This window comes from Perkinsus marinus (assembly GCF_000006405.1).
Source record: "Perkinsus marinus ATCC 50983 genomic scaffold scf_1104296931384, whole genome shotgun sequence".
Lineage (NCBI taxonomy): Eukaryota > Perkinsozoa > Perkinsida > Perkinsidae > Perkinsus > Perkinsus marinus.
In genome coordinates, this window is record NW_003215766.1 from 712547 (window position 1) to 737884 (window position 25338).

Consider the following 25338-nt stretch of genomic DNA (forward strand, 5'->3'; position numbering starts at 1 on the left):
ATTATGGCATCCTCCTCCTCCTCCTCTTCAAGTCGGGATGTCCCTGTCACTATCAGCAACAGCAATAACAACAACAACAATGCGCCCAGTCTGGACGACTACCGGTAGTAGCCGTTATCGCTGCCCTCTACACTGGTGAGGTCTCCTCAGTCAGCGGCACCATCGAAGGTACGAGGAGCGGGAGGTGGAAGCGGCCAGAGTGGAACAGGAGGTAGTAGTAGTACAGCTCCAGAGGCAGCGTTGGTGGATTTGCTGGTCAGGACTCGGACTGGGAGTTAGCGAGGACGTTGCAGTGCCATGAGGAGCTGCGACTGCAACAAGAGATGGATCTAAAGCATGCTGAAGAGGTCCATCGTGTGCAGGAGATGGAGCAGAGGCAGAGGGACCACCTCGCTGGGCTTGCGGTTGACGAACATCTTCCTGATGATAGTGGCATTCGACGGTGAGAAGGAGTAGGAGGGGATCTGTCCGTTTTAAGGAGTCATTGTTAGGCCTATGAGGACTGGTTACACTGAGCGCCTCATTGATGATGGGGAGTACACCATTGGAGAGGAAAGGTGGACGGCCTTCCCGCCTTCCTCGAACGATGCCTTTCATTCAGTGCGGCCCCCTGGTGTCCACTCCTAGGCTTGTTCCGCTCGTCTGCTGTTAGCGAGAGAGAGCTGCTACCTCTAGGGGATCCAGATGAGGAGAACCCTTCGGAGAATCCAACCACACGCCGGCTCCTCATCAACAGACGAGGCTTTGGTCCAATAAGGTGTCATTGTGGAGGTCAACTTGAAGTGTCACTGTCTTCACAGGTGGATTAACGCGATACTCACGGATGCCTCCCCCAACGCTTGGAGGTGTTTTGGTGGCGGTGACTGTTGGTGCACTAAGCGGATCCTCAGTGCTTGCCTAATGCTACTCACTGTGCTCCTCATGCTTTTCATTGTAGTGGCCATCGCTGTTATCGATGTGAACTTGATAGCATACTAGAGGTTTCTTCTTAATTCTATCGTCAGTGTCGAGCTGAAGTCAAACTCGCCTGTCATCAGTGTTGGGGTAGGAATATATGTCCGCTGCCCTCAGCTGAGCTCAGAAGAGTTTAGGGTAGGAGTGTACAGAATCCAACAATAATCTCCTGAAATTTTCTCAGAATTTTCGTATTTTTGCCTACACATGTAGACTACATGTCCATGCGCATATTTTCCCTTTGAACCTGTCGGACCCTATTCATATGCGTCGTCGTGATGCGCTGATAAAGAGATCTGTGGGGGATTACATACAGTGTGGAGGGGAGGGGACGGCATAATGTGGCCTTGGAACAGGAAAACGATCTGTTGAAGTCTGAGTATACGGGAACTCCACAAGGCATGCCAGTAGCCCTCCTGTTAGTTTGCAGTCCTCATCTCGGGGGTGCCCCTTGAGGACCACTACTACCGACAGAACTGAGCTTTGGACAAGGCCGGTGTAGTGAGTGCTTGTATGAGTAGGATATCATGGACTCACACCTAGCCTCTCTATGTTGGTGTTGGGTTGCAGACCAACTCCACTATTGTTGCTCCCACCGTATTGATGGTCAGAAAGTCCGAGTTTTCACGGTGCCTTCAGGGTCTACATACAATGTCTGCTCTGTCGCCTCAGCTGTCTCCCATACCAAAACTTCAAGCAGGTTTCGGAGCAAGTCGACGCTCAGTGACCTCCAAAACAAGGACGAGTTTACGTGAGCACAGAAGGCGCGGCTTTGCATGTAGAGCTCCTCTCAGGAAGGCGGCCTACTGTCGTCATTGACATGGGCTCTCACACGTGGAAGGTAGCGTGGGCGGTTGCTTACTGCCCTATGTCGGGCATTACCCTAGGTTGGTCACGCTACCGAGAGTAGGCCGCGATGGAGAATCCGAACACCTCATGATCGTTGGGAAGATTGGACGCCAGATGAGCTCGAGAGATTCCTTGGGCATGTAAAGACGCCTTTCCCAGTGGAGATCAGTGGGAAAATATGCGCATGGTCAACTGCACGTGTTGGTGACAATATGAAAATTTTGGGGAACTCTCGTTGGTTTTCATACACCTCTACCCGAATTCGTATGTTAACTCCTATATCTAGTGAGAAAATTTCTGAGCTCAGCCGAAAAAAGCGAAAATTCACATTCAACATTTTCTACTGCAGACTGATCTAACTTCAGATCCTGCTTGATCGACTTCTATTGAGCCCACCTGCCGACGCTGACGCCTGGAGTGATACGAGGGTCTTGATTCTAGAGAACATGTTCACACCGCTATACATCCGTGAATCGGTACGCCAGTGGGGGAAAATGTGCAAATTATTAACCACATGTGTTGGCGACAACATGTGAGGAAATTTCGGGAAATCTCTACTGTTGGTTTTTGTGCACTTGTGAACGATTTCGTGTGTAAACTTGCACAGTAAGTGAGGAAATTCCTGAGGCCAGCTGAAAATTAGCGATCATATATTCCAACGCTGCAGTTCGCCATCACCGCTCAGGTCTCTAACATGTTGGCTCATCGGTTCCGATGTAAGTGGAGGATGATAACACTAGGGGCGCCACTGAGCCTGTAGGATGATCAGCGTCTGGGGGGCGTTAGGGGCGTGTTAGGTACGTCATTGGTCAGCCTACTGCTCTCGTAGTGGATATGGGGTACAGCTCCAGCCGGATCGTGCCAGTTTTTGCGTGCATGCCTGTCATGGAAGCTGCTGTCGAATCTGAGGCGAGTGCTGTGAGGCTTTCCTGATCAGCTCATCGACTGGCTGCTCTCTCTCGCAGATGGTACGGGCAGAACCAATTGGCGAGGACCGGCCGGAGGATGGTCTCCGAGAGTTGGTGAGATACATGTTGCGATACACGGATCATAACTCGAGACTCAGGTTGTCACAGCAATGGAGGAAGCCATCGTGAAATGCCCTATTGACGTTCGTCGGCCGGTAGCATCGAAGGTCTACTTCGTGGGAGGCAGATCTGGAGATCCCTCACTGAAAGCTGATATCCTCGAGGAGTTCGCGTCACGGATCTCTCCCAAGTGGAACACTCATGGGGAGAACAGAAGCTTAGCTGTGTACATTAGGTTGCCCAACTTCTCATCGGAAAGCATCACAGTGTTCCAGCCAGGCAGTTGTCTGGAGCCCACTGATTTGATCTGGATTGGAGCCTCGATATACGGAGGTGAGCGCAGGGAAGGCATGGCGTTAGCAGAGGGTCTCAGTAGGGATGCCGATACCCCACCCGGCGACGAGTAAGGGCACAGGGGCTGAGTCGATGGGAATTCGTGTCACTAATTGGCTTAACACCTTTCAATAGTATCTTAATACATGTTTCATGAGCCCTGAGGAGGTTGAGTTACTCACCAGTACTCTGACGTGTAGTATTCATAGAGTTCACATTACGGCCATGTGGCACATGGGAATTGGCCATCATTGTGCGATCAAGACTCATAGAGCGCATCACCAATCATAAGATCTAACAACAGTGCATCGAGGGGCCTTCGCACTGCGGATGCCGAGTGTACATTCGATCGTACTGTTGTGTGAAGTTCTGACCGTAACTCATCCGAAAATTGAGGAAGTACTGAAGTTTGCCATTGTGAAGAACTTTGTAGCACTCTATGTTGTGGACAACTTCCTAGTTGCCAACCACTCCAGAGGTAGCACACGCATCGACGCCATATACATCTACTATACAACATTGTTGATAGTTTACAACATACAACAAGTTTATTTTGGTTGATAGTTTTTGCGTGATGCGTAACATAAAACTTGAAGGCTGACGACAGTCTCACGATTCAAGCAAAAGGATGTTTTCTATGGATGATGAAGGAGAGCCACATGAGAAGCGAGTTGCAACTTAGAATGACGATGCTCATCTCACTGCCAGTGATGATGCTCGAAACTAACGATTTGAGAGGGTTTTTCAGATGGAATACTCGCGTGCCATGTCAGCATGATGAACAAAAGCTTCCGAATACTTCGCTGTCCACGTCATGTCGATCATACGTATTGTGACCACCAGCTACCATTGCGGCTGTTGGTCTGCCAATGATTCCGTCCATTAGAGGAGCAACGCGGAGGAGTCAACTGCACTTGTACGGACTCCGTACTACGGAGATGCCTTACACCATTTTCAACACGAACAGATGACAATCGGTACAGCTTTTACACTTTATATTCGTTAACCAAAGTTAATTGCGACACAGTATGAGCCGATGTGAGATATTTCCATCCATCATTAAGAGATTGAAATTTCGCCTCGAAATACCAGAATCCAAAGGGATTCGGGAACACTGGTATGATTACAACACGACGGGAGTCTCGTATTGAAATAACTTTGAGAGCACTGACATTACGACAATCTTCGAATGAAAAAAGCAAGCTCATGATAGGTCGAGTGTCGCTGACTTGATGACAGGTCGATCCTCGCAGCGATTAAGTACCGGAAGAGTATCACAACTCAGCCTCATCATCCGCCTCAGCCGTCTCAAAGTAAGCGTCGCTTTCGGAAAAGATCGGTACACCGTTGGGGCGGAAAGGCGGGTTGAACACTCGGATGCGGTTGGCCGGAACTCGACCGATGGCGTCAATTTGTTCCTGAAGATCGCTCTAGCAACATGATGGGAGAAATAGGTGTCACCATTTCTTGTGGAGTGAGCTCGAAATCGAAGACCTTGAAGTTCTCGACAACACGATGAGGTTTGACGCTTTTGGGAATGACGATCGTGCCCCGCTGCAGAGCCCATCGAATGGCAACCTGAATTCATCGTACTGCAACGACTGAGTCACTGGAACTTGGCAGGCGCAGCGGCATTGAACCGTTCCTCATCTACTCCTCCGAAGAGTTGCAAGCGATAGATATGCCACCACCTGAGCTGGCGTCTTCCCATGCCGCTTGGCGATCTCAGTGACAACAGGAAGTGTCAAGATGTTTGGCTTTGGCGTGTCACCATGTGGCCTAAATGGCTGGTAGCGACCAAGGGGTTTCAACAGGCTCCTTCTACTGGAATCCCGGGTTTCCGAGCGGGGCATAAGCAACGATTTCTATTCCGCGCTTCTTACAGAACTTGATGAGACGCTCCTGAGGCCACAGTGGATGAACCTGAGAACATAACAGAAGTTCTCAAGAGCAATTGAGAGCAACCATACCTCAACCTGATTCACGACAGGCTTCACTCTCGCCTCGCTCAGCAGCGAATCGATTTCATTTTGTTCGAAGTTGCTGATGCCGATACTCCTGATCTTGATCAGAAGTAGGCGCAGCTCGTGAGAGGACCAAGACGCACCTTCCCCTCGTCGTATAGCTTCTCGAGCTCCTTCCACGTGTCGATGATGTTGATGTTCATATCGGCGGCGAAGTGGCCCTCTGGCGTCTGTGGCATCAACCAGTCGGGACTGCGAATAACGAACGACAATAACGCTCTTAGAATTCAAGCAGGAGTGCCAACAATACGTGTTCGGCTACTTACTCGTCCTTCGGATCACGATATTCAAAAGGTAAAGACCAGTGTAGTAGCATTTGATCGACGTAATCAACCCCGAGCTCCTCGAGCATTTGGCCAACCGCCGGTCGAACGAGGTCAGGACGGAAGTGTGTCATCCACAACTTGGTGACGAGGAAGATGTCAGCTCGAGTAACGATACCCTCTTGGATGGCTCGTTTCAGCGCCTCGCCGACCCCACGATGGTTCTGGTACCTACTTTGACAAGCTCGACCACGTCCGACATACTTTATTCAGCTTCTGACTCGCTGTTTTCTCAAAGTCGACCGTGTGATTACGAAATGAACGACATGTACATGATATTGATGGAGATTCAGTGTAATCATTGGCGGTGATGCGACAGCCCCTTTACGCACACAAAAGCAGTGTCGATGTGCCTGTATCCAGCAGCGATGGCAGCATACACCGCATCAGCAACTTCGTCGTCAGGGGCTAGAAAGGTACCAAGGCCGATCACAGGCATTTTCACGCCATTATTGAGCGTGATTGAAGAGCTCTGAGAGTAAGCAACTGATATCGTCCAACTGAGTCTTCGCAAATACCTGGTCCAGGGACGATACGACAACGCCGGCCAGCAGGCAAAGGAGGGATAGGATGATCATTATACTCGAGGAATCGGAGACTAACCACACGAATCAATGAGAAGTTCACAGAGAAAGCTGAGGGACGACTTGATCCCTACTGTCCCTGTAGTGACGAATCTATCAGTCAATGCGTCAAGCGTCAACAGCATACAAAGTACCGCACCTGCTGGGAGGTTCACCATGTACTCGCGCACCTCTAGCAGGGGGTATTCGATGAAAATGGTCAAGGATCGACGAGCCTACTTATCGCCGATGCGTAGCCGGTGGTAACGGCTCGTTACTATAAGATACGCTCAGATGTGCATGCGTGCGTAACTATTGGCCTGTAACTTAGGAACTGCTCCTTAAGGCGCGCCTTAAAAAAAGGAATTCCTTACGCTCCTTACTTGAGGAGCGCTTCCTTATAACTTTCCATTTTTAAGGAGCGTAAGGAATGCCTACTTTTAAGGTACGCCTTAAGGAACCTGAGGACCTGCTCCTTTGCACGGCGTGCCAGCCGCGGGCGCGAACGCCGAGGATATGCGCATCTGAAACTGTCAGCCATTCCATTTGAATTACCATGAGAGCAACTAAAGTTTTGACTGATTTTACGGATTATCGCTTAACTACTTGTTGGCTATAGACCGATTAATCCTCTAGTGTCTACACTAGACTCTGTGACTGTGACTAGTAAGACCACTACTAGCATTTGAGCCACTACTACTGGAACTATAGACTACTATTGCTCAAGCTCTAGAAGCGTGCCTTTGTGTTCGACTAGTGTTTTGGTCTACTCGGATTGAGTTCTTACGTACTCCATTCGGAAGATCGCAGGATCGGTCCCTGCGGGGCGCACTTCGGGGTTCGGTAGAAATGTTGTCTTGGTTGGTATGTCTTGGGGAGGTCGCAGGATCGATTTCTGTTGCCGATACTCTCGGTTTTGGCCTCGTAAGTCAGGGTTAGGTTGAGCCGGACCAACCTTACGCTCCTTAGGCTATTTCCTTAAGGACCTCAAGGAGCGACTCGTAAGTGTTATAAGGTGCAGCTCCTTGGCCTCGTTCCTTAAGGATCTTACGTAAGATCCTTATTCTCCTAATTTTAAGGAATCCTTACGCTCCTTAGCCTCCTTAGTTATAAGGAGGCGCTCCTTCCTCAAGGATCTTGCGCTCCTTCCTTAGGGAAGGCCTCACAAGTTACAGGCCCTAGATCATCATATCCCACAATAGAGTAGAAGTATATGATACTCCTACCCTAGCACTCAGTGTACAAGTCCCAGAACTTCAGGAGCAACTTAGCGCTCACCGATCTTCTCACCAGAAGGATTGAAACTACGTAGAACTATCACAAAACTCATGAAGCATGAGCACGCCGGATTCGAGATTGCGACTTCAGCATAATTCACTGATTTCGCCCACCTTCCCTGTGCGTGAACACTCAATCATTGATGGTTCGACTGCCTTACAGTTTCAGGACAAGTATCATCGTGACACAGTTAATGTATAACAGTCGGAAGTGTATCGTACGACTCAATGAGATTAATGAACGAACTCTAGCGCGAGTAAATCAGCAAAAACAACTGTGGTATTCGACCTTAGTTTAGGCCATCGCTATCCGCTATTGCGTATATGCTACCTCTTGCCCACCACAACCACCCATTAACGCAGGGACTTAATCAGTCGGAAACATATGTACAGCTCACACGTTACAAGAAAAAAGGACAACTAAAGGGCAATAGCTTATATGTAGAGTAGAGCGAACTATCTCCCACTGCTTTCTGAGGCGTATCGTTGATATGCTGCCAGGTGACAACAAAGGTTATAGTGGAGCCCTATTAAGAGGAAGGACTCTCGATAGCATATATCCATCCAACCGAGAGGATAGTTTTCCGTGCAGATTGTGGTTACGTAACACGAAGAGAATGCAACAAGGGTTTTTGCCAAGATTTTATTGGAACTAATAGCTTTAGGAATAATAATTTTAGTAATTGTACAAACAAGTTTAAAAACCGAATCCGATAACAAGACAAGCTGGAGGACAGCATTGCGGCCTCAAAAGACGATCAGCAGCTTACTGTACAAAATGGGCAGAACAATGATCTCGAGTGCGAATGAGCGTCATTGAAGGCTTTGTATAAGACAATCGTGGACTCTCGTCGCGCATATCATGGGGATCGATCCGACGGCTGCTGCTGCTGCTCCGGCCTTGTATGAGCTTCCAGAGCCTCACCAACATCAAGACCTACAACGAGAGCTGTCAAGTACAGAAGTCGCAGTGATCACTCTCATACCGGTAGTTGGTCCCTCTCCAGCTGAAGGGGCCGAGCCTTCTACGACAGACGATATTCTCTGAGGCTGCGCTACCGCAGGAGTGCCCAGCTGGGCACCCTCTTGATGTGCAGATGCTGATACCGACCTCTGCCGGTCAGCAACCGCACGGCTCTCAAGATGATGGAGCTGGTCAGGGCCCACAACTTGGGCAAAATAGTTGTCAGTGCTCAAGTCAGATATCTCTCGACCCAGTCGACTGGCGGTACTCGTGGTTCGCTGCTTAGAAGGCTCCTTTCGCCCCACGATGGCCACCAACTTCACAGGCTGACGGCACAGATAGCAGTTACCCGTTGCAGAGATGATATCCTATACATTACCATGTGTTCAAGTAGAACCGTACGATGAACTCACCTTGGCACAGCCTTCACAAAGACCTCCATGCCCACAAGGCAGTAGGACCACCCTGGCTTCATCATCGAAACAAATTTCGCACAGGTTAGCATCGGGTATCTACCACAGACTAGTAGCCATCATCACCAAGCGAGCGCTAGTCCTATGCAACTCAGTATCTACTATGGATGCGTTTAAATCAGCTTCACTTCATAGGATAACAACGGAATTCCTCTCAAATGCAGTCGGGTGATCACCATGAGAGCGAATGAGAACAAGTACCCTATCGTTAGCACGTGTTTTAATACACGCTCGACATGCTATCACTACTACTTGTATCTGTCCAGCATCGACTGCCTTAGTGAACCCCCTGTGTATGTTAATAGTGGGTCGCTGAGCGTCATCAGAAAGCCCCCGTCCGCCACTCTCGATGTCGTCTTGTACGCCATCATCTCCAGCGGCGGGAACACCACCAAAAACCTTGGTCTTCATGCGATAGAAGTGAGAGCTCACCCGATGCAACGTCATGACCTGAAATATGCATACAGCTAACGCCACGACTCTACAGTGTGAGTTATGAAGAGTAATGTAATCGACGCCTTCATATTTTGAGGGTTCAAGAGTCAACTTTGAGTATATCGACATGACAATGTGAATCGATTGCCAATGTGTTTTAGAAGCCCTCCGAAGTCTATAGTCGTACTCTCGAATTGAAGAAAGCCATTTCGAGAAAAATCTAAATATGCATAGCTGTCCGGTTTGCACTGCATGGTCAGCCGAGCATTGACCCCGTCTAGATGAGTGCTACATTCTTAGGAGCATCGTTCATATCCTGTAGACGTTCCTCGCGTTCCTCCTCCTGGACTATGCTCTGTCGACGGCGACCTTCCCTGATGCAGCTGAGGACAACAACACCCTCATGCACGGCCTAGCAATAGCAATACCCTCCTCGAGCGCAAGCATGGTGCAGTAATACACGGACGGCCCCTTCCCTTTCCTCTCCCTTACTCGCGACACATGAACGCATCAGCAGGTATGGCTGACGGTACTCGAAATCGTCTTCCACATCCCCCACAACGACAGACATGCGTACCAACGTCCGAAGGCATCCGTTTAGCAACCACCAAGCATGCGACTATAGACAAGACCAACACACAGCCCAACACACCTGAGCACGTCATCACTGTAATACAGTATGGCGATGTTATTACCCACTAGGATCCAACTAGCCACCGGCACTGCGCCGTTGTGTAGTTGCCTGACTGCTGCTGCTGCTGTCATAAAATTCATAGTCCTTGACAAACTGGAGTATCGAATCTCGCTCTGCATCCACGCATTCCAACTTCGGTATTACTCTGTGATAAAGACTGAACTTGCATCCAACACATTTATTCATCGGTCGAGAAACAAAGCCTCCGCATAACACAACAGCAGCTTTTCCCCATACGTAACACATACCTCCATGCTAATTATGAAAGTCAGAGGGGAACTAGGAAGGTGATGAAATGATCAAAACCTTGTCGAGCATCTACCACTACTACCTTCATTTTCTCGAAACCTACTTATTTATATTAAATGAGCCTGTGATAAGAAAATGAAGCTGACCACCCTGAGGCTCCTGATGAGGGGCGTAATACCAGACGAGGCGGCACAAGTACATACAAGAGGGTACGATCGATAGTGAAAATGGTGATAGTAGTTCTTGACCAGCTATGGTATTCAGGATTCTCATCAGCTCATTATCAAGCTCTGGTTAATGCCAGTTCACGCGATGTCGTGTGATGGCCATGATGAAGTCGTGGCGATAACACCTATGCTCTCATTTGTGGAATTGATCTACACGTTTGTCTCTCCCCCCAGCCTCCGCAACGCACACTTCTTGTAACAGTCAACGTACAGTGAGACCTACCACTCGCCTTCCGCTACTACCGACGGCACATGCCCCGATGTCTTGTAGAAGCTGACTGCAATGCTGTCAACGGGACACTACCGATCACTTCGAGTGGTATGGTAGATACGACGGCTCCACCTCTACCAGCGAGCTGTCTCAGCCGAGTGATTCAGCTCAGGAGAGGAGGATGAGGAGAAGACAAAACCCGCTACGCAACTGCGAAACGGAATGTACACACATGGAATGAGTAACTCATTACAGGCTATCACGTGTCTCTTGAATATTGCTAGCGTTCGTAGTGCGTTCTCCAATGCTATAACGGTGAACTCCGACTTCGCTCGCCGATGACACAAGTTTATGCGCTCTTCATTCTATCCGCACTGGCGACTCGCGACTTTGAACTCGAATAGTCCGTAATCTTTACTAATCCTTCACGAGTTTAGGAGAACCTTGAGGGAAATTGGAAGCACCCATGTTGTACGTGACTGATGAAGGGCTCAGGGTAACGCGAACTGAAATACGTGTATGTTGGTGATTAAACAACAGCACTTCTAACACACTTAGTGACTCAGGTACTCATGTAGGTCCATAACGTAACATGCGCTGCCTGGGATCGGATCGAGCCGACGACCTTTTTATTCCAAGGAAGGAATAAGCAGTGCTTATTCTTGCCTTGATACAGGCGTTCCAAGTCGTGGAGATATGGATATTCAACGGAGCGAAACTCCCCAAAGGCGGGTGTCAGGAAGATAGGTGTCAATTGAAACTTCCCTTTGCATGGCAGTGCCGTGATGGCACATAGCCACGGTCCTCTACTCAAACACGAGGAGCAAACGCTTTCGAATCACCAAGTAGGACCGCACTGTCGATACTTCGCCACGAAGAGTCACGGGTTTCTGCTACCTACAAAATACCTCTAGCGAGACTTTTGTGACTCGAAATCGGTCGTTTTCAAAGACTCCTTCATTCGGTGCCACTTTTCCCCCGTCAACGGGCCTGATACAGCCGAGCAGAGCAGAGAGTTTTCAGCTAGGCTAACGCAATGATAAACGACATAGCTTTCCGTTTCTTCACCGTCTTAGAGACGGATTCATCTCGGATGGCATCACTAGACGACATCGTGGCGCTTGTCCGCGAGCGACTGGGTGACGTAGCTGCAGCGGTGATCCCGTTCGGGAGTCGCATTATATTCCCGGGGTATGCAGGCGGAGACGTTGACCTAGTTGTGATCCTAGCCAAATATGACCAAGATGTAAGTCGGCAGACCCGCACTTCCCAATGAAGAATGGCCACAGGTTCTGCCACGAGTGAGGATACCCGAGGAAATGCAAAGGGTGCGAAGAGCGTTAGTCCAACCAGAGTTGGACAGTGACGACTCACCCGTGATCGAGATTGTGAAGTCCTTGCCTAAGGCTCGGATACCACTATTGAAGGTGTTGTGACAAGGTCTCTCTATACTCACTATTCTGAAGTCAGGCCAGACACGTGCCTAGTCAAAGCCCGGTCGACTTGGTGATCCATCTTGGACATCCCATAGTGTCATCGTGGTTTCTGAGGGACATAGTCGCGGCCTCATCGTAAGTCTGAAAGCCTGGTGAGAATGGAAACAAGTGGTTCTAGGGTAAGCAAGAAACTCATACAGTTGGTTCGTAACTGGGGTGCGTCCAAGGACATAACACGAGCAGACCTCGGGATGCTGCCCAAGTAAACCCGATGAGTCCCTCCAGTGGAACTACACGTACTGGTCAGGTACGGCTATTCTTTGTTGGTAGTGGCCTTCCTACAGAAGAGAGGTCTGCTACCTGCCAACCTGTTCCCTATTACAGTTAAAGAGGCATCTGTCTCACGAGCGAAGAGACCAAGACTGTCGTCTACCGGTCTAGATCCAGCCACAGTAAGATGCTCGCATGCAGCGTTCTGATACGTCGGTTATGGAGGGTTACTTTCGAGTTCTCGTTATATCATCGCACTAAGACTCTTCCTCTCACACATTTCCGGCAAGTACTGTGCTAGCCGGGGCTGCTAATTGCATATGGTATTGATTGTCCACAATATGTTTAGTCCTGTAAACAGTTGAGTGGAAAATGCCCAAAATTCTAGTCATAGACGGGGCTTTGCGTGATGCCTTTTGTGAGCTTCGCAACCCGGGACCATGATTGAGTCGAATCGGCGTGGCTGGTATCATTTTTCTATCAGTACTATACTGAAGGACAGCTCATACGGTTCGTTCTTTCGGACGAACGAGAGCATCTGCCATGGAAGGCAGTCCTCGATGCACGGCCGTCGATTTCCGCTCATAGTGATGGCGCGAATGTTGATACTCTTTTTCAAGAGGTACTTCACCAAATGTTAAGTATGCCGGTCAATCGCGTTTCAGTTCCTGGCGGATCTCGAGGATAAATTCTCGTGTGACAATCCGTTACCTGTGGACTTCCGTGTGCACAAGGCGGACATACTGGAAGAGTTCAAAGTTACTTGTGACGACCTTTTCGTTTTACGAGATCCAATCACTAGTCGGAACGTAAAGAGCTTTCTTTTGTTATCGACACTATCATTGGTGAAGTTTCAGGTTGCGTGCATCCTCACTCCCACCACCAAAGTTGCTATATTGAATGAAGTGAAACGGGCGAGACGCGTGCTTTCTACTGGGAGGACTATCACTGATTTGCTAACTTTGCCACCCTTAACGGCACCATAGATGACTGCTGAGTTACTTTTCCGCTACTGAGCTTTCGTGTTAGAGGGTTGATTCTACAGAACAAGATGAAACTCGACAACCTAGGTTTATCGGAAAGGCATCAGGGTGATTTCAAATCCATGGTTTCGTGGCGAACAAGGACTTCCTCTTCCACCATAGGAATGTGGCTTATGCTGTCGTAGTGTCTCATATACGTCCCGTCAGGAAATCTGTTATATTCCTCTCGGCTCACCACTATCTCCCTCACTCGAGTATACTCCGCTATTGGGGAGGCATCTCCCGAGGACGAGGCACGGACGGTAGAAGATATCTCGCTGTCTGCTGTTGAAGCTCGGCCAGACGACCTCTGTTTCTCGTTGTGTTTAGCATGTCTGCTGACCCACTCGACTAGACACTGCGGTGGCTTAGCTCCGACATTGAGAGAAACAGCTCTTGCCGCACCGAGCAGGTCGACCATTGGGTAACTGAATGATGGAGAGATGAGATCTTGCCGCACGGTGATGTTTCATGGAAGATACATGGCAATGTCGATTCTCTGATAATCCTCGAACAATTTTGAGTGTATGTGAGACTGGTACGAGCTAAGTCAAATTCGCTCATGAACTCTCTCCATGTCGGAACCATTACGCTCAACTGGAGAATACATAGCCGATCATCAACAGATTTCCACTCACATGTCGATCTCGTCAACAGGGATTTGGCCTGGGCCCAGTATGATATGCTCTCCATCGTTCACCACGAGAATCATTTGTCCTTTGGTTGATACCAACAAACCGACCGTGTCACCCGGTTTCAAGCTTTTCGGATTCCAACTATAGTCGAGCATTTCATGACTCAGTCATCTATTGATTTAGCTCACTCGAGATCCTCAAACACATCGGTGTCGCTGCAATACGACCTTCCGTCGTATCCCATCGACCAAGACCCATCCAAGTCAGCCAGTGACCAAGGTATACCTTCTGCTAGTATGTCTTCAGGAGTTGCCTGTTGTGTGGAAGTCATTGCATATTCATGACGCGAAAAAGGCCCTACCGACGTGACCCCCAGTGTGAGACCGTCATCCCACTCATCCCCCTCCAGCTCTTGCCTCTCGAGCAATTTGACTTCGAAATACCAACCAATGAAACGGAAGTGTTCCACTGGCGCGTCGCCGATCACCATGCCCAGCGCGAGTTCGTTCTTCTCCGCTCCGACGTCTTTCCTGTACTCTGCCACGATCCCGCGGTCGGTCAGCTTCACATATTCAGAATGCACTTCATCAGCCCATCCGCTCGGGGTTTGAATCCTGTCTTCTCGATGGGCATCATTGAGCATGGAAGCCAGAGCTCCACTTGACTGATTCATCGTGGAGGCTCTAGAAACCCCGAAGTCCACACTAGAGTCACCTGAAGCCCACAGCATCGACATCGTCATCGCAGTCCCTTCTCACCGGCTTGCATCCCCTCTATTCTTTCAACTATATAGTCGATGTCTCTGGTGAGTATATCATCGCTGTCCCGGTTGTCCCAGGCAGCCGCATTGGCCTCCGTCATTTGGATAAGATTAATGTAATCTTCGTCCGCGAAAATATCCTGCTCGCGTTGTTCTTTTTGCCGACGGGCTAGAACCTTAGATGGTGTAAGAACCATAGAGTTCAATCCGTGCACGCGGGCCCACTTCCTGTATTTGCAAATCGGGCATGTTGTGAATCATAGCCACACACACGAAGAGTGCCACGAGCCTGTTCGGCATGCGGTCCAGATGGACAGCGACAGTGAATTGAGTACCAGCCTCACGGCAATTCAAGAAGCCGCATCGGGCAACAATCTGAATGTGGAGGTATCTCTCTTTTAATCAAGGTCGACAGGAAATGGACAGCTTACACCATCCGCGACGTCTTTGGGAGACGTATAGTTGAAGAACATAGGTAGACAAATAAGATTCATTCCGTTCGGAACCTGTCCGACGACAGTCGACAGTAGTAGAGTATGATCAGAGGGGCGAGGGTTCCCAACCTTGCTGTAGAGTAGTCGTCGCCAGTCTGCCATGCGTTCACTTGCTACCGGTTGGTCATGATCTGATGCTATCTCATACTGGAACATAAGTTGGAGGCCTTTCTCGAGATAGCTCGTGAGCACCTGCCAGGTGACGACTCCCAGACATTCCTCGACGACAATCGATTGAGTCCTCCAATCACTTAGCTACCGCGAATTTCGAGTCAGAAGCGCTGCCAGAGTTGCCTTACTGCGTCCTTCTGCCACACAACCGTAGAGGACTGATTTTGTCTGTATGCTTCTATTGCTTCATGGATATGACTATACACCTCACGTCTATTGTCCTCCATCCTAGGGAATGAACATTCAGCAACTACTTCCAATATCCCTAGTATGATAGCAATCAGCAATCAGCAGAGTTACGAGTTACCATTGATCGCTTCTTGGCATCCTATTCGATGAAGAACTAAAGAAGGGCTGCATCTCCGACAGTGTTGTTGAGAAGGGATGCCAGTAATTGTTGTTCCACAAGTCATAGTAGATCCTGGTCGGGTCTGGATTTTGCAGATTTGCCCAAACGTTGGACTTGTTGAAAACGACATCAATGGTCCTGTACGGCGTCAGGGGGTGCTCGGCAAACAACACGGGCTTCCACGTTCTGTCCTTCCAGTGTAAGCTTTCCGTTCTGATTTTCGAGTCGGCCTCATCGAAGTCGGGACCAGAGCATGCCCAACAAATAAGAATGTTAGCGCAAGTGGCGCCGAGTCGAGCTGCAGTAGCCTCCTTGCCTCGTAACGGGAGGCCACTATTGGTATAGGGATATGCATGGTGACACAAGAAGGCCAGCATATTGCTTCTGTGTGGACATGAACCACAGATAGTGCAAGATAGTGCTGGAGGTGGGTTGGAATGCAACCGCAGAGGGTGCCTAGGGACACGGGGAAAATGTTACACTATTGCTATCCCCCTCCTATATAGCAGCACATAGTGCAAGATATACTCACTCATGATGTTGCGAATTGATGAGATAGAGGTCGTGTGGAGGGGCATCTAAGGTGCTATCCAAAAGCTTCTGTTCCGAGTTACGATCATCAACGCTCGACTGCATACTTCCGAACGAGCTATCGTCTGCTGAAGCCTACACAAAGTATTTCGATACACCAACTCGGTGGGGAGTGCGGAGTCACATCATCGGGGACAGGAGTCATCATCGAGGCGCCGATCGATAAAGAGCTGGCCGTGAACCGAGAAGCACGGAACAACGCAGCGCTGTTCCGACGTCGCTCCTCGTTCAAGCTGTCGAGCTGAGATCGTCGGCGTTTCCTCAGAAGCTTCTGAGAGAAGTCAGATTGGTATCATCACCTCTAAGGGTGTCATCGATCCACCTGGTATAGGAGTCGTTTCCTTCTGGTCACTTCTGCCTCTCTGGCACTTTGCGGAGCGAGTCGCCCCGGAGGTCTCTTGTTCATCACCACACGTTTGCACCGGTATGCATCAGCGAGCCGGCATGGCAGATTGTATCTTGTGGAAGAAGTAGAATACAGGACACCCTGCTCTGCAGGGCCTGCAGAGCCAATCCCTGGCAGACCTACCGCCGACCGATAGTTGCATCCCAGAAAGTAATCGAGCCGTCGAACTCCATAGTCATGACCCAGTAAGCGGGTTGCCGATCCCAAGTTGTACCAATGCACACGAATGCCGCCTCGCCAACCTGTCTCGAAAAGTGGACTCAGTCCTAGAGAGTCCCATCTCATGCCTCCTACCTTCTGCCTGTCATCATCATCGGTAGCTCCGGTTAGGAGAGAATTCACGCCTGCTTCCTAACAACGATGGAGGACTGACTCCAGCGAGTTTCGCGAATCCCGGTAGGCTCCTCACGGTCTCAACCTTCGCCTGTTTCACATTCGCAATTTCGTATTTCCGCGCGGTAACCCCAAGCAAGAGGCTGCAGTGTAACAGCGCTCGAGCAAGGGAGTCACCTTTCTGCAAGGACATAGTGAAATCTGAAACATCAGCTCGCCATCACACGTTCCTCTTTATGGACCACTCATCGGTTCAGCCACTCAATGTAATACCTTACCCGGAGCCAGGGCCAATGACTCATACACGGGCATGGCATCGACGTAGGGGAAACAACGGACCCAGAAGTAAACAGCATTGCGGTTGTCCACCTCTGAGGGCGGTTTCATTACATCCAGGAACACTGAGAGGTAGTGGAGTCGTCTGAGTGCAAAGAATGGCCAGAAATAGGAAATATATTCCAGAGATGGATATACCCTCGCTGTCCCTTCAGCTGGTATATGAATTGTCGGGCGTCGGCCTCATTGAGAGCAGAGGTTCGATTGTTCCATTCCGCTACTCTAGATGACCATTCGCCGATGAGTTTTGGCGGCAGGTAGTCAAAAGAAGCCTCGGGGGCATCGAGGACGCGGTAGTCTTCGGGAAAGTCGAACGGCTTCAGCCACGCTTCTACATAGATGTGGGAAACCTGATGTGCCCATCATCTCTATACAAACGAACGCACACGCTCCCACACTGTTTTTGTTTGTGGTCTCGTCCACCTCGTTCACAGAAGGCATCCAGAGACACTGGAGGCGGCGCTTGAGATGGAGTACCTCGAGGACAATATTTGTCTTGTCGTAGGCATCATTAAACTAATTTTACTTTCGTTTCATAGTCTGTCGCCACACCGCTTCGAACGGAGTAATAGGTCTGCGTCTCCATTTTGCCTGGGAATGACTGAAGCAGCGAAATGGTCTCAATATGTCCGTAGGTACCATCATTGAATATTTCACTGAGGTCCATCTCAGCCCATCCACAATGGTCGGTCCCTCCTACGCCGGAACCCTCACTGGCGTCCAACCACACGTCGAACATCACCGTCCCCTGCAATAGCGAATGAAGGCGTTGAAGTTGCATCACCGAGGACCTTGTCAAGGATTGCTTTCGCGTCCAGAGCCGCAGGATTAGCAACTCGTATCTCGAAGTAAAAGTCCTGCTTGAACTCAGGCCGCAGCTCATCCTGGACCACATCAGTAGAATACGACATACCATCGAAGGTGACCTATGATGTATCTTACCACGTCGACCTCGAGATACCATCACCACAGCAGTCGTCGCCACGACACGCTGCATCTTTCAAAGGCCTATCTCTCTCTCAGTAAGGTCAACTCTATCGGATGGGGCGGCTATGCCACAACCTCAAATATAGGCCTTAGTGCGAGCAATTTCGCAGGTGCGTGACATAAAAAGTTCAATTCCGTCGACACGACCGGAACAACTCCGCCCTCGACAGACCCTGGGAACCACTCTTCCTGTTAGTGAGACTGATTGCGCTCGAGGGGCAGATATGCCACCTCGGGACGGGTGCATATTTCGAGTGGCAAGGTACCACTGAACTAAGGTCGAAGTTCCTCGTAACAACACAGTACATGATAGCGCTGAATCCCCGAAATGGCATATCTGCCCCTCGAGCGTAGTTGCTCTCACTAACAACGGAATTGATTCTTTCAATTCCTCGGCGAAATTGAACTTAATTCGGTCGTGCTCCTGCGGAAACAATTGTACTATTTTGGAGGTGTGGCATAGCTGCCCCATCACACAGGATTGATCTCCCTTGAAGAGGTATAGCTCCGAAATAACATATGATTGGTCGCTAGATGTTACTTGAACGTATGTATCCATTTCGTTAAGGGGACGCTGTTGAGCTGTGAGGATCCTGTCTACCTTGATGACTTTAATGAGTAGATACGCCTGAGCGAGTTGAATTCACGACTCCTGATGCTGAAGAGCCTCGAAGGGGTCACCTTTGATTCACTCATATCACAGAGCTCTCCTGTTTGCCTATATAATGGTCGGTGATCGACACCGATTTTCCCATCCAGTCTGCCGAAGCCAGACGAGAGCATTCGGCCTATGGCTTCCTTCGCATCCTCTTGGGTGCCTAACGATGCCCTCACAAGTTTGATATGTACAGTAGAAGGGGCATGATTGACCTTTTGTTGCGAGTTTAGTGAGCTGTTTGGTGAACCACCGCGGAGGCGCACAAATTGCCGAAACTCTACCGTATTCATACACGCCACGTAGAGAAATAAGAGCCTCCGCGACCGACTGAAACAGAGACTATGGGCTCCCATTATGAGGAGATTGCTTTAATGTGTGCGTCCACTATAGTAGACTCCCTCCCGTTCGAGAGTGAAAAGTTCTATCCCTTGTAGAGAGAAAGCCCCCAGCGATCAAAGAGACTGCTGTATTAAACGCTGACGGGAACTTCCTATGAGTAGTGCTCACGGTATTTCTGTGGAGGCCATGCTTCTTCGACCGCTGGACCACTTCTATCCGTAATGTCTCGCTATCAGCATCTGCCAGCGTGCCGCGGTAGTTCAGCTTGCCGATGTTAGACCAGCGAACTCTACAGGCAAGAATTCGCTCGTCCGCCTCGCTTCTCTGGTACGGCTGCCAAACGATGTTCAATGGACTCGCACCTTACACGGCTGAGTCCCTCTTGATATATTCACTCCGGACACTCATCGCGAAGAAGCTCTTCCAGTGGGCGAACAGGAGGCTACGCTTGATCGATGCACGGAAGCCAATTCGGGCCACGGCTGGTGTGTTTTTCGACTTTGCTGAGGGCTCATCCGCATCGAAGATGTTAGAAAGAGTTTTCGAGTCGGGTCGAAAGAAAATACTCCCACTGGGGGACTGAGACCGACAAAGCTGTAAGATAGCGATCGGCATATCCCGGGAGGGTCCAGAGCAGTCGATGTAGAGTGCAGATGCGCAACGGAGATACCCGCAAGAATGAGCACCTTGGTGGATCCTCGAAACCTGGTGAATGCGGCATCCAGACCTGAAGGTGAAAGCTCGCCAAATTCTGGCGATCAGAGGCCTCCCGAGTCGCGTTAGCCCGGAATCGAGGCTGACCTTCGTCTCTGGATTGGTGGTCAGTTTGCCTTTCATCATCACTAGAGCTTTCACTTGCACTCTCCATAAAAATGTCTTCCTCATGCTGCAGCTCAGCCGACGCAGCGACCCCTTTTTCCGTTACCTCATACCCACCTATCGCATGTCAACAATCATTAGTCCAAGACTACCGCCTATATGCGAATCATGGACCAACAGTTACCTCAGGTTACTAGTCGAAGGAGCGTCCACGATTCATAATGAACTGCTCAATTTCAACTAGCGGTGTTCCGAAGCGAAAGTCCAAGCATCACAGATCTCACCCTTGGCCGCCTTTATTCTCGCTACAAGCTCCTCAACCGTGGGCAAGTCCCGCAGGGTCCAATCGAGCAGGTGCAGCTCGAAATCATAGACCTCTTGAAAATATAGCTGGAACTCTACACGGTATCTGGGTATCCGAAAATCACCAATGGAAGGAATGCAGCACTCTTGACATATGCCATCATACCGCGCTTCACAACACTACGGTATTGCTCTTAGTGCTCTACAAGGTGACAAGTAAATGGATACTAGGAACCGCTACAGTGGGAACACCTTTCGGTGAATCTGCCGCTCTCCATCCCGACCGAATCATCTGTATCGAAGGTACCCAGTATACAACTCTGTAGTACTGGGCCTGTAGCATACTCGATCAGCGACCTCGAGTGTTGAGCATCAATACGGTTCGCCCTGAGACAGTTCACAACAAGGAGTCACTGGAGCGCGAAACAAGGATTGGCAGCACTTGTATTTGCTCCACTGCCAGAGCTCTATTTTAAGATTTTCCCGCTCGAGATCGAGGTAGCTGCCTCGCCATTCAAAGGCAAACTCGCTGGGCACTTGCACTTTGCTCTTAACACCGTCCACGAACATCTTCGGGATCGGGAAGGCCGCTGTGCGGAAGTACTGGGGCTCCTCGCCGAGGCACCAAACTGAACCTGAACTAGCCATTAGATAAGCTGGACAGAAAGTATGGCAGTCTCTAGCCGAGAACTAATGCACTGATAATTGTCGCTGACTATATGTCCCATCAGCAAGTCACAGTACGAGTAGATCACGGAAGCAGTGTGGGCATTAGAAAGCCGGAGGTTTTCAGCTGAGCCTACTAGAGGCACTTAGCCATCCAAACAGACTGCCGGTGTTGGTGGTGTCCACTCTGAACTCCTCCCTCGTGCCACCCCAAGCAAAGTTGAGGAAAGCAACGGGCTCATCGTTATTCAAGGGTACGACTTGAATCTTCCATAATCGAACGCCCCATCGACGAGGATACGACCAGAAGCGTTGCTGAAGAACAGCTGCGAGTTTCATATAGTCACGACATGCTTCATGATCACGCAGAGGAAGCCGTCTCACCTCCGCCTCAGTTTCCCCCAAAGTAGCACTGTACTTGCTCTTATGAGTCTCGTAGGCTTGCTGGAACCTTTCGCGCGTTATACAGATGTTATCATCACCAGCAACATCATCGTCATCTCCTGGGGCCTGAGTCCATCGACTCGCCAGAAGCACAGTAAACCGCGATGCCTCATACAATGCCTTGCTCGAGATCGTCGCCGTCTTCATTTCCAGCATCCCCCTCTAGCTCAGCTTGCTGCTTTTGCCGTTCTTCTTCATCCTGATACACATCGCGGTCGACAGTCCGTTGTACTATTTATATCTTCATTAGCTCCTGGGAGTATTCCAAAGCTCAAAGTCGCGCACCTTCTCCCTCTGTTCCTCTTCCCTTTTGCGTTTCTCTTCCTCTTTTTTAGCGTTTTCCTTGTCCTCAGGGGAATCACCCCCCACCAGGTTCTTCACCGCCGCCAGCCCCGCTGCGGCAGCGAACATGGTGATAAACTATTTTAACAAGGGATTGCTCAGTAGTGTACTCAGATGTTCCCCGAGTGATATTTCGAACTTCGTCTATTGTCAATGCCGCAATGGACACTATCAACTCGACGTTTTATCTACAGCGAGAAATCAGCTGGTAGAAGAACCATCTATGATAGAAACTACACCTTTTCTCGACCAACTAAGAATTCAGGTCGATCAATTCAAAAAAAGGTCCCAAATCGGGGGTTGGATTTGAAATTTCAGACATCCACTTCAAATTTTTCGCCACTAGAAAATGTCAGTCAAACTAACTGTCGGCAACTTCAATTTGAAGTTGCTGGCCGCCGGTGGTTGAAAGAATCTGACAGAATGAAAGTTTGTAAGCTAGATAATACAACCATTGATTGATGTGGAACATTCGGTTGGAAAAAGATTAAGAGCAGTATTTCAGTAGAATTTAGAATTGCAAGTCATAATATTGTCACAGCCATTCGGTTCTGATCTCCTAGAGAGCTTATTCTTCGATCTCGAGATTCGTGAAGTCCCACCTACATATTAGCAGCGATTGCCTGCGAATTCCGGAACTTCCGGACCGGAAGTTGTGTCACCGTTAACGGTTTTTTAGAGCCTCTTGTGTTAAAACGATGACCCTATTGAGTACGCTTTCCCCGACCATTAGACCACTTTTATTTCGCCCTTTCTCACCAGCGGCACAGCGACACTATACAACCTCGTATAGGTCATTATCAAACACAACCAAACTTGGGATTCCCAAGACAGCACCATGAAGGTAGCGGTTGGATTTCCATGCTAGCCGTCATCTCTTAGCGGCCATCGGAGCTCCCATCTCCAGAAAATTTCCATGAAGTCTTCGAGATGCAATCTACACCGGAACCGGATGCTAGTCACATTTTGTGGGGAAGAGTTGACAGGCTTGTTTCCTGAGCGCACCACCACTGGTAGTCCACCACATAGAGTGGTACACCTTCACGGGCAAATAGACAATCTACGATGACAGTCACATAGGTTACACCGTGGGAAAATACTCAACAAGCTCACGGAAAACGGCTCGTCCGGACTGATTCGCCATCGAATCAGCATTATTAATCCACTATTAATAAGTTCAAGTTTTCATTGCTGTTGTCGTCTGTCAGCTAGCATCCACTGCTAGTAAGTTACAAGTAATTGGACTCTTGCGTTATGCCTATTCAGTACACAACGTACTGTACGTTTTGATCCGTATCAGACACGGAGTCATATCAGACAATCAATAGGGAGAATGGCGAGAGTAATAGAGGCAATTTCCGCCTTCTTAGCTTTGCCGGGCTACTCGTTATATTCGTGTGCTCAAGGTGATGGCTGAATGCGCATTTGTCACTTCCAGCAGCAGCAAGCCTGATACAAAGATACAAATTCGACAATTCACAGTTTAACACTCAACTGAACTTAATGCTCGCAAGATCTATTCTGCCATGTTCGAGAACACCTCGTATGCGAAAACGCAACCCATCGAGCTCTCGAATGTGGGTTCTCGCGAAAAGTAGGGGGCGAAGGTGAGTTGATAGATCGAGAACGGAATTGGAAGTGAGTCGTCAGCTAAGCTGATCCGACTTCACCGCCACTTGTGATATCAAATTACATACTCTATAATAATCCATATGCGAATCAAAAATAAATACTAGTATGAAAAAAGCCCATAACTATCTGAAATGATTTGACATATCTGGAGATGATTCGGTCATCACTGGGACAGGACCTTGATGGGAGCAATCATCTACTTTTTAAGTATTTCCCGCACAGCCGCCTCAGCATTCACGCGGCCGAAAGTAAGAAACTTCTTCCTTTTGTTATCCATCACGCCTGCCGTGGCCGTTTTCTTGATGATACTACGTATATAACCTGGGGTCAGTTTAGTATGCTGAGAAGCTTCAAGACTATAGAGCATTCCAGCTACACCTGCTATGATGGCCGCAGCTCCTGAGGTACCTGTAATCTTAACATACTCCCCATTGGGAGCAGTTGTTAGTAATCGGTAACCAGGTGCGGCGATGTCAACAGGTGAACCAAAATTGCTTTCGTCGTCCAGCTGCATTTTTGTACCATTTGTCGCAGCCGCACAGATAACGCCGTCCATATAGGGTTCGTTGAGCGAACAAGGATAGTATTCTGCCGTGTCCAAATCTAGGTGAGCATTTCCTGCAGGTACAACAACTAGCATGCCAGCGGACACGGCTTCCAGAATCTTATGCAATAGGGGGGGATAGTTGATTTTGAATCCCAGCGAGAACAGAATCACTCGCACATCCGACCTCTTCGCGATAAGATATTCAAACGCAGCCACACCAGGATCGAGAGCCGGCTTAACGCCTATATAGATAGGTAGGATGCGGAGATGGTCAGCGATACCCGCGATACCAATCTTGTTGTTCCTAATAGCACCAGCAATCCCAGCCATCATAGTTCCATGCGGTCCTCGAGGATGGGTATCAGTATTCTTATCAATAACGTTATAGCCCTTTATGACAGTCCCTTGCAAGTCGGGATGATCGGCTTGGACACCATCGTCGATAACGGCGATGGTTACAGGTGTCCTCTTGGAAGTAGAGTCCAGGATGTCCCAAGCCTTTGGTACAGATATGGCCTCCAGGTAAGCCTTCTGCTGGGGATAGTATTCATCGTTCGGACTGCCGTTCAGGGGGTCAAGTCCACGGAAATGGTCAGAGCCGACCACTGCAGCTATGACGTAGACGAGGCCGAACGGGATGAAGTAAAATATGGTCATAACGAATCAAAGGGAGAAGGGAGACAAATTGTTGTTCGTTTTTTCGAGTGTGCGCGTGTGCGTACGAGCTCCTCCTCACCCCACTTCTGAAGTAGGGTAGTAGTACTTCACAAGCCCGCGTGAATCTTCACGAGACTCACTGTTGCAGATGGCTGCTAGACTAAGTTAACACAACAACAGCACGGCTGAGCCAAGAAGCAGAAGTTTACTGGCGTACATGGTATGTACCACACGACAATGAGGAGAACGTTATGGTGAATAGATCATTCACGCCCGCACAACTCATAACTTTATATGCGACCGTTGCATTGCATCGTACAATCTCTTCTGTAGTAGAGAAGAGATTATAAGTAGCAGTACTACTTATAATGGAGCAATGCAATCGTGCGTGAAAAGGTCGACTCCATTCTTGATTCGTCAGCTCCCCTTCTGATTGCTTCTGAGTACCTCGCATACCATGGAGACTACCCAATACTACGTTTGTCGTGCGATGACACTCCCTACGAACTACAATACCCCTCTCATAGCTCGATCGCT

General features: G+C 49.3%; 9 protein-coding genes across 9 annotated transcripts; 4 read left to right on the forward strand and 5 right to left on the reverse strand.

Moving 5' to 3' along the window:
- Positions 1-3: 3 nt before the first annotated feature.
- Pmar_PMAR005335 (hypothetical protein) lies at positions 4-978 on the forward strand (the record flags this gene model as incomplete). The annotated part of the gene is made up of 6 exons (XM_002786582.1): positions 4-104; positions 151-211; positions 261-442; positions 492-557; positions 653-757; positions 801-978. The coding sequence occupies 6 exons, from the start codon at positions 4-6 to the stop codon at positions 976-978; spliced, it is 693 nt and encodes a 230-aa protein (XP_002786628.1).
- A 1519-nt stretch (positions 979-2497) lies between these two features.
- On the forward strand, positions 2498-3238 carry Pmar_PMAR005336 (hypothetical protein; the record flags this gene model as incomplete). Its single annotated transcript, XM_002786583.1, has 4 exons — positions 2498-2559; positions 2601-2721; positions 2769-2825; positions 2870-3238. The coding sequence occupies 4 exons, from the start codon at positions 2498-2500 to the stop codon at positions 3236-3238; spliced, it is 609 nt and encodes a 202-aa protein (XP_002786629.1).
- A 1099-nt stretch (positions 3239-4337) lies between these two features.
- Positions 4338-6089, reverse strand: Pmar_PMAR005337 (Aldose reductase, putative; the record flags this gene model as incomplete). Its single annotated transcript, XM_002786584.1, has 9 exons — positions 4338-4582; positions 4626-4742; positions 4856-4943; positions 4990-5087; positions 5135-5227; positions 5272-5380; positions 5455-5682; positions 5844-5983; positions 6030-6089. 9 exons carry the CDS (start codon positions 6087-6089, stop codon positions 4439-4441), a joined length of 1077 nt encoding a protein of 358 aa, XP_002786630.1. The 3' UTR covers positions 4338-4438.
- Positions 6090-7729: 1640 nt separating this feature from the next.
- Positions 7730-9199, reverse strand: Pmar_PMAR005338 (hypothetical protein; the record flags this gene model as incomplete). The annotated part of the gene is made up of 4 exons (XM_002786585.1): positions 7730-8288; positions 8338-8683; positions 8729-8827; positions 9041-9199. 4 exons carry the CDS (start codon positions 9197-9199, stop codon positions 8212-8214), a joined length of 681 nt encoding a protein of 226 aa, XP_002786631.1. The 3' UTR covers positions 7730-8211.
- Positions 9200-9742: 543 nt separating this feature from the next.
- Pmar_PMAR005339 (hypothetical protein) lies at positions 9743-13296 on the forward strand (the record flags this gene model as incomplete). The annotated part of the gene is made up of 10 exons (XM_002786586.1): positions 9743-9892; positions 10431-10588; positions 10722-10828; positions 11804-11850; positions 12075-12175; positions 12219-12302; positions 12348-12492; positions 12795-12932; positions 12976-13119; positions 13168-13296. The coding sequence occupies 10 exons, from the start codon at positions 9743-9745 to the stop codon at positions 13294-13296; spliced, it is 1203 nt and encodes a 400-aa protein (XP_002786632.1).
- Positions 13297-14151: 855 nt separating this feature from the next.
- On the reverse strand, positions 14152-19405 carry Pmar_PMAR005340 (hypothetical protein; the record flags this gene model as incomplete). Its single annotated transcript, XM_002786587.1, has 18 exons — positions 14152-14280; positions 14329-14681; positions 14726-14903; positions 14953-15102; positions 15159-15233; positions 15291-15413; positions 15521-15620; positions 15700-15954; positions 16274-16390; positions 16862-16980; positions 17202-17272; positions 17350-17492; positions 17546-17757; positions 17934-18155; positions 18199-18333; positions 18936-19022; positions 19076-19212; positions 19381-19405. 18 exons carry the CDS (start codon positions 19403-19405, stop codon positions 14152-14154), a joined length of 2631 nt encoding a protein of 876 aa, XP_002786633.1.
- Positions 19406-19734: 329 nt separating this feature from the next.
- Positions 19735-20122, forward strand: Pmar_PMAR005341 (hypothetical protein; the record flags this gene model as incomplete). The annotated part of the gene is made up of 2 exons (XM_002786588.1): positions 19735-19817; positions 20038-20122. 2 exons carry the CDS (start codon positions 19735-19737, stop codon positions 20120-20122), a joined length of 168 nt encoding a protein of 55 aa, XP_002786634.1.
- A 503-nt stretch (positions 20123-20625) lies between these two features.
- On the reverse strand, positions 20626-22034 carry Pmar_PMAR005342 (hypothetical protein; the record flags this gene model as incomplete). Its single annotated transcript, XM_002786589.1, has 7 exons — positions 20626-20715; positions 20766-20900; positions 20956-21148; positions 21317-21494; positions 21564-21689; positions 21739-21822; positions 21909-22034. The coding sequence occupies 7 exons, from the start codon at positions 22032-22034 to the stop codon at positions 20694-20696; spliced, it is 864 nt and encodes a 287-aa protein (XP_002786635.1). The 3' UTR covers positions 20626-20693.
- A 1508-nt stretch (positions 22035-23542) lies between these two features.
- On the reverse strand, positions 23543-24833 carry Pmar_PMAR005343 (Thermitase, putative). The gene has a single exon (XM_002786590.1). The coding sequence runs from the start codon at positions 24799-24801 to the stop codon at positions 23794-23796; it is 1008 nt and encodes a 335-aa protein (XP_002786636.1). The 5' UTR covers positions 24802-24833; the 3' UTR covers positions 23543-23793.
- Between the last annotated feature and the right edge of the window lie 505 nt (positions 24834-25338).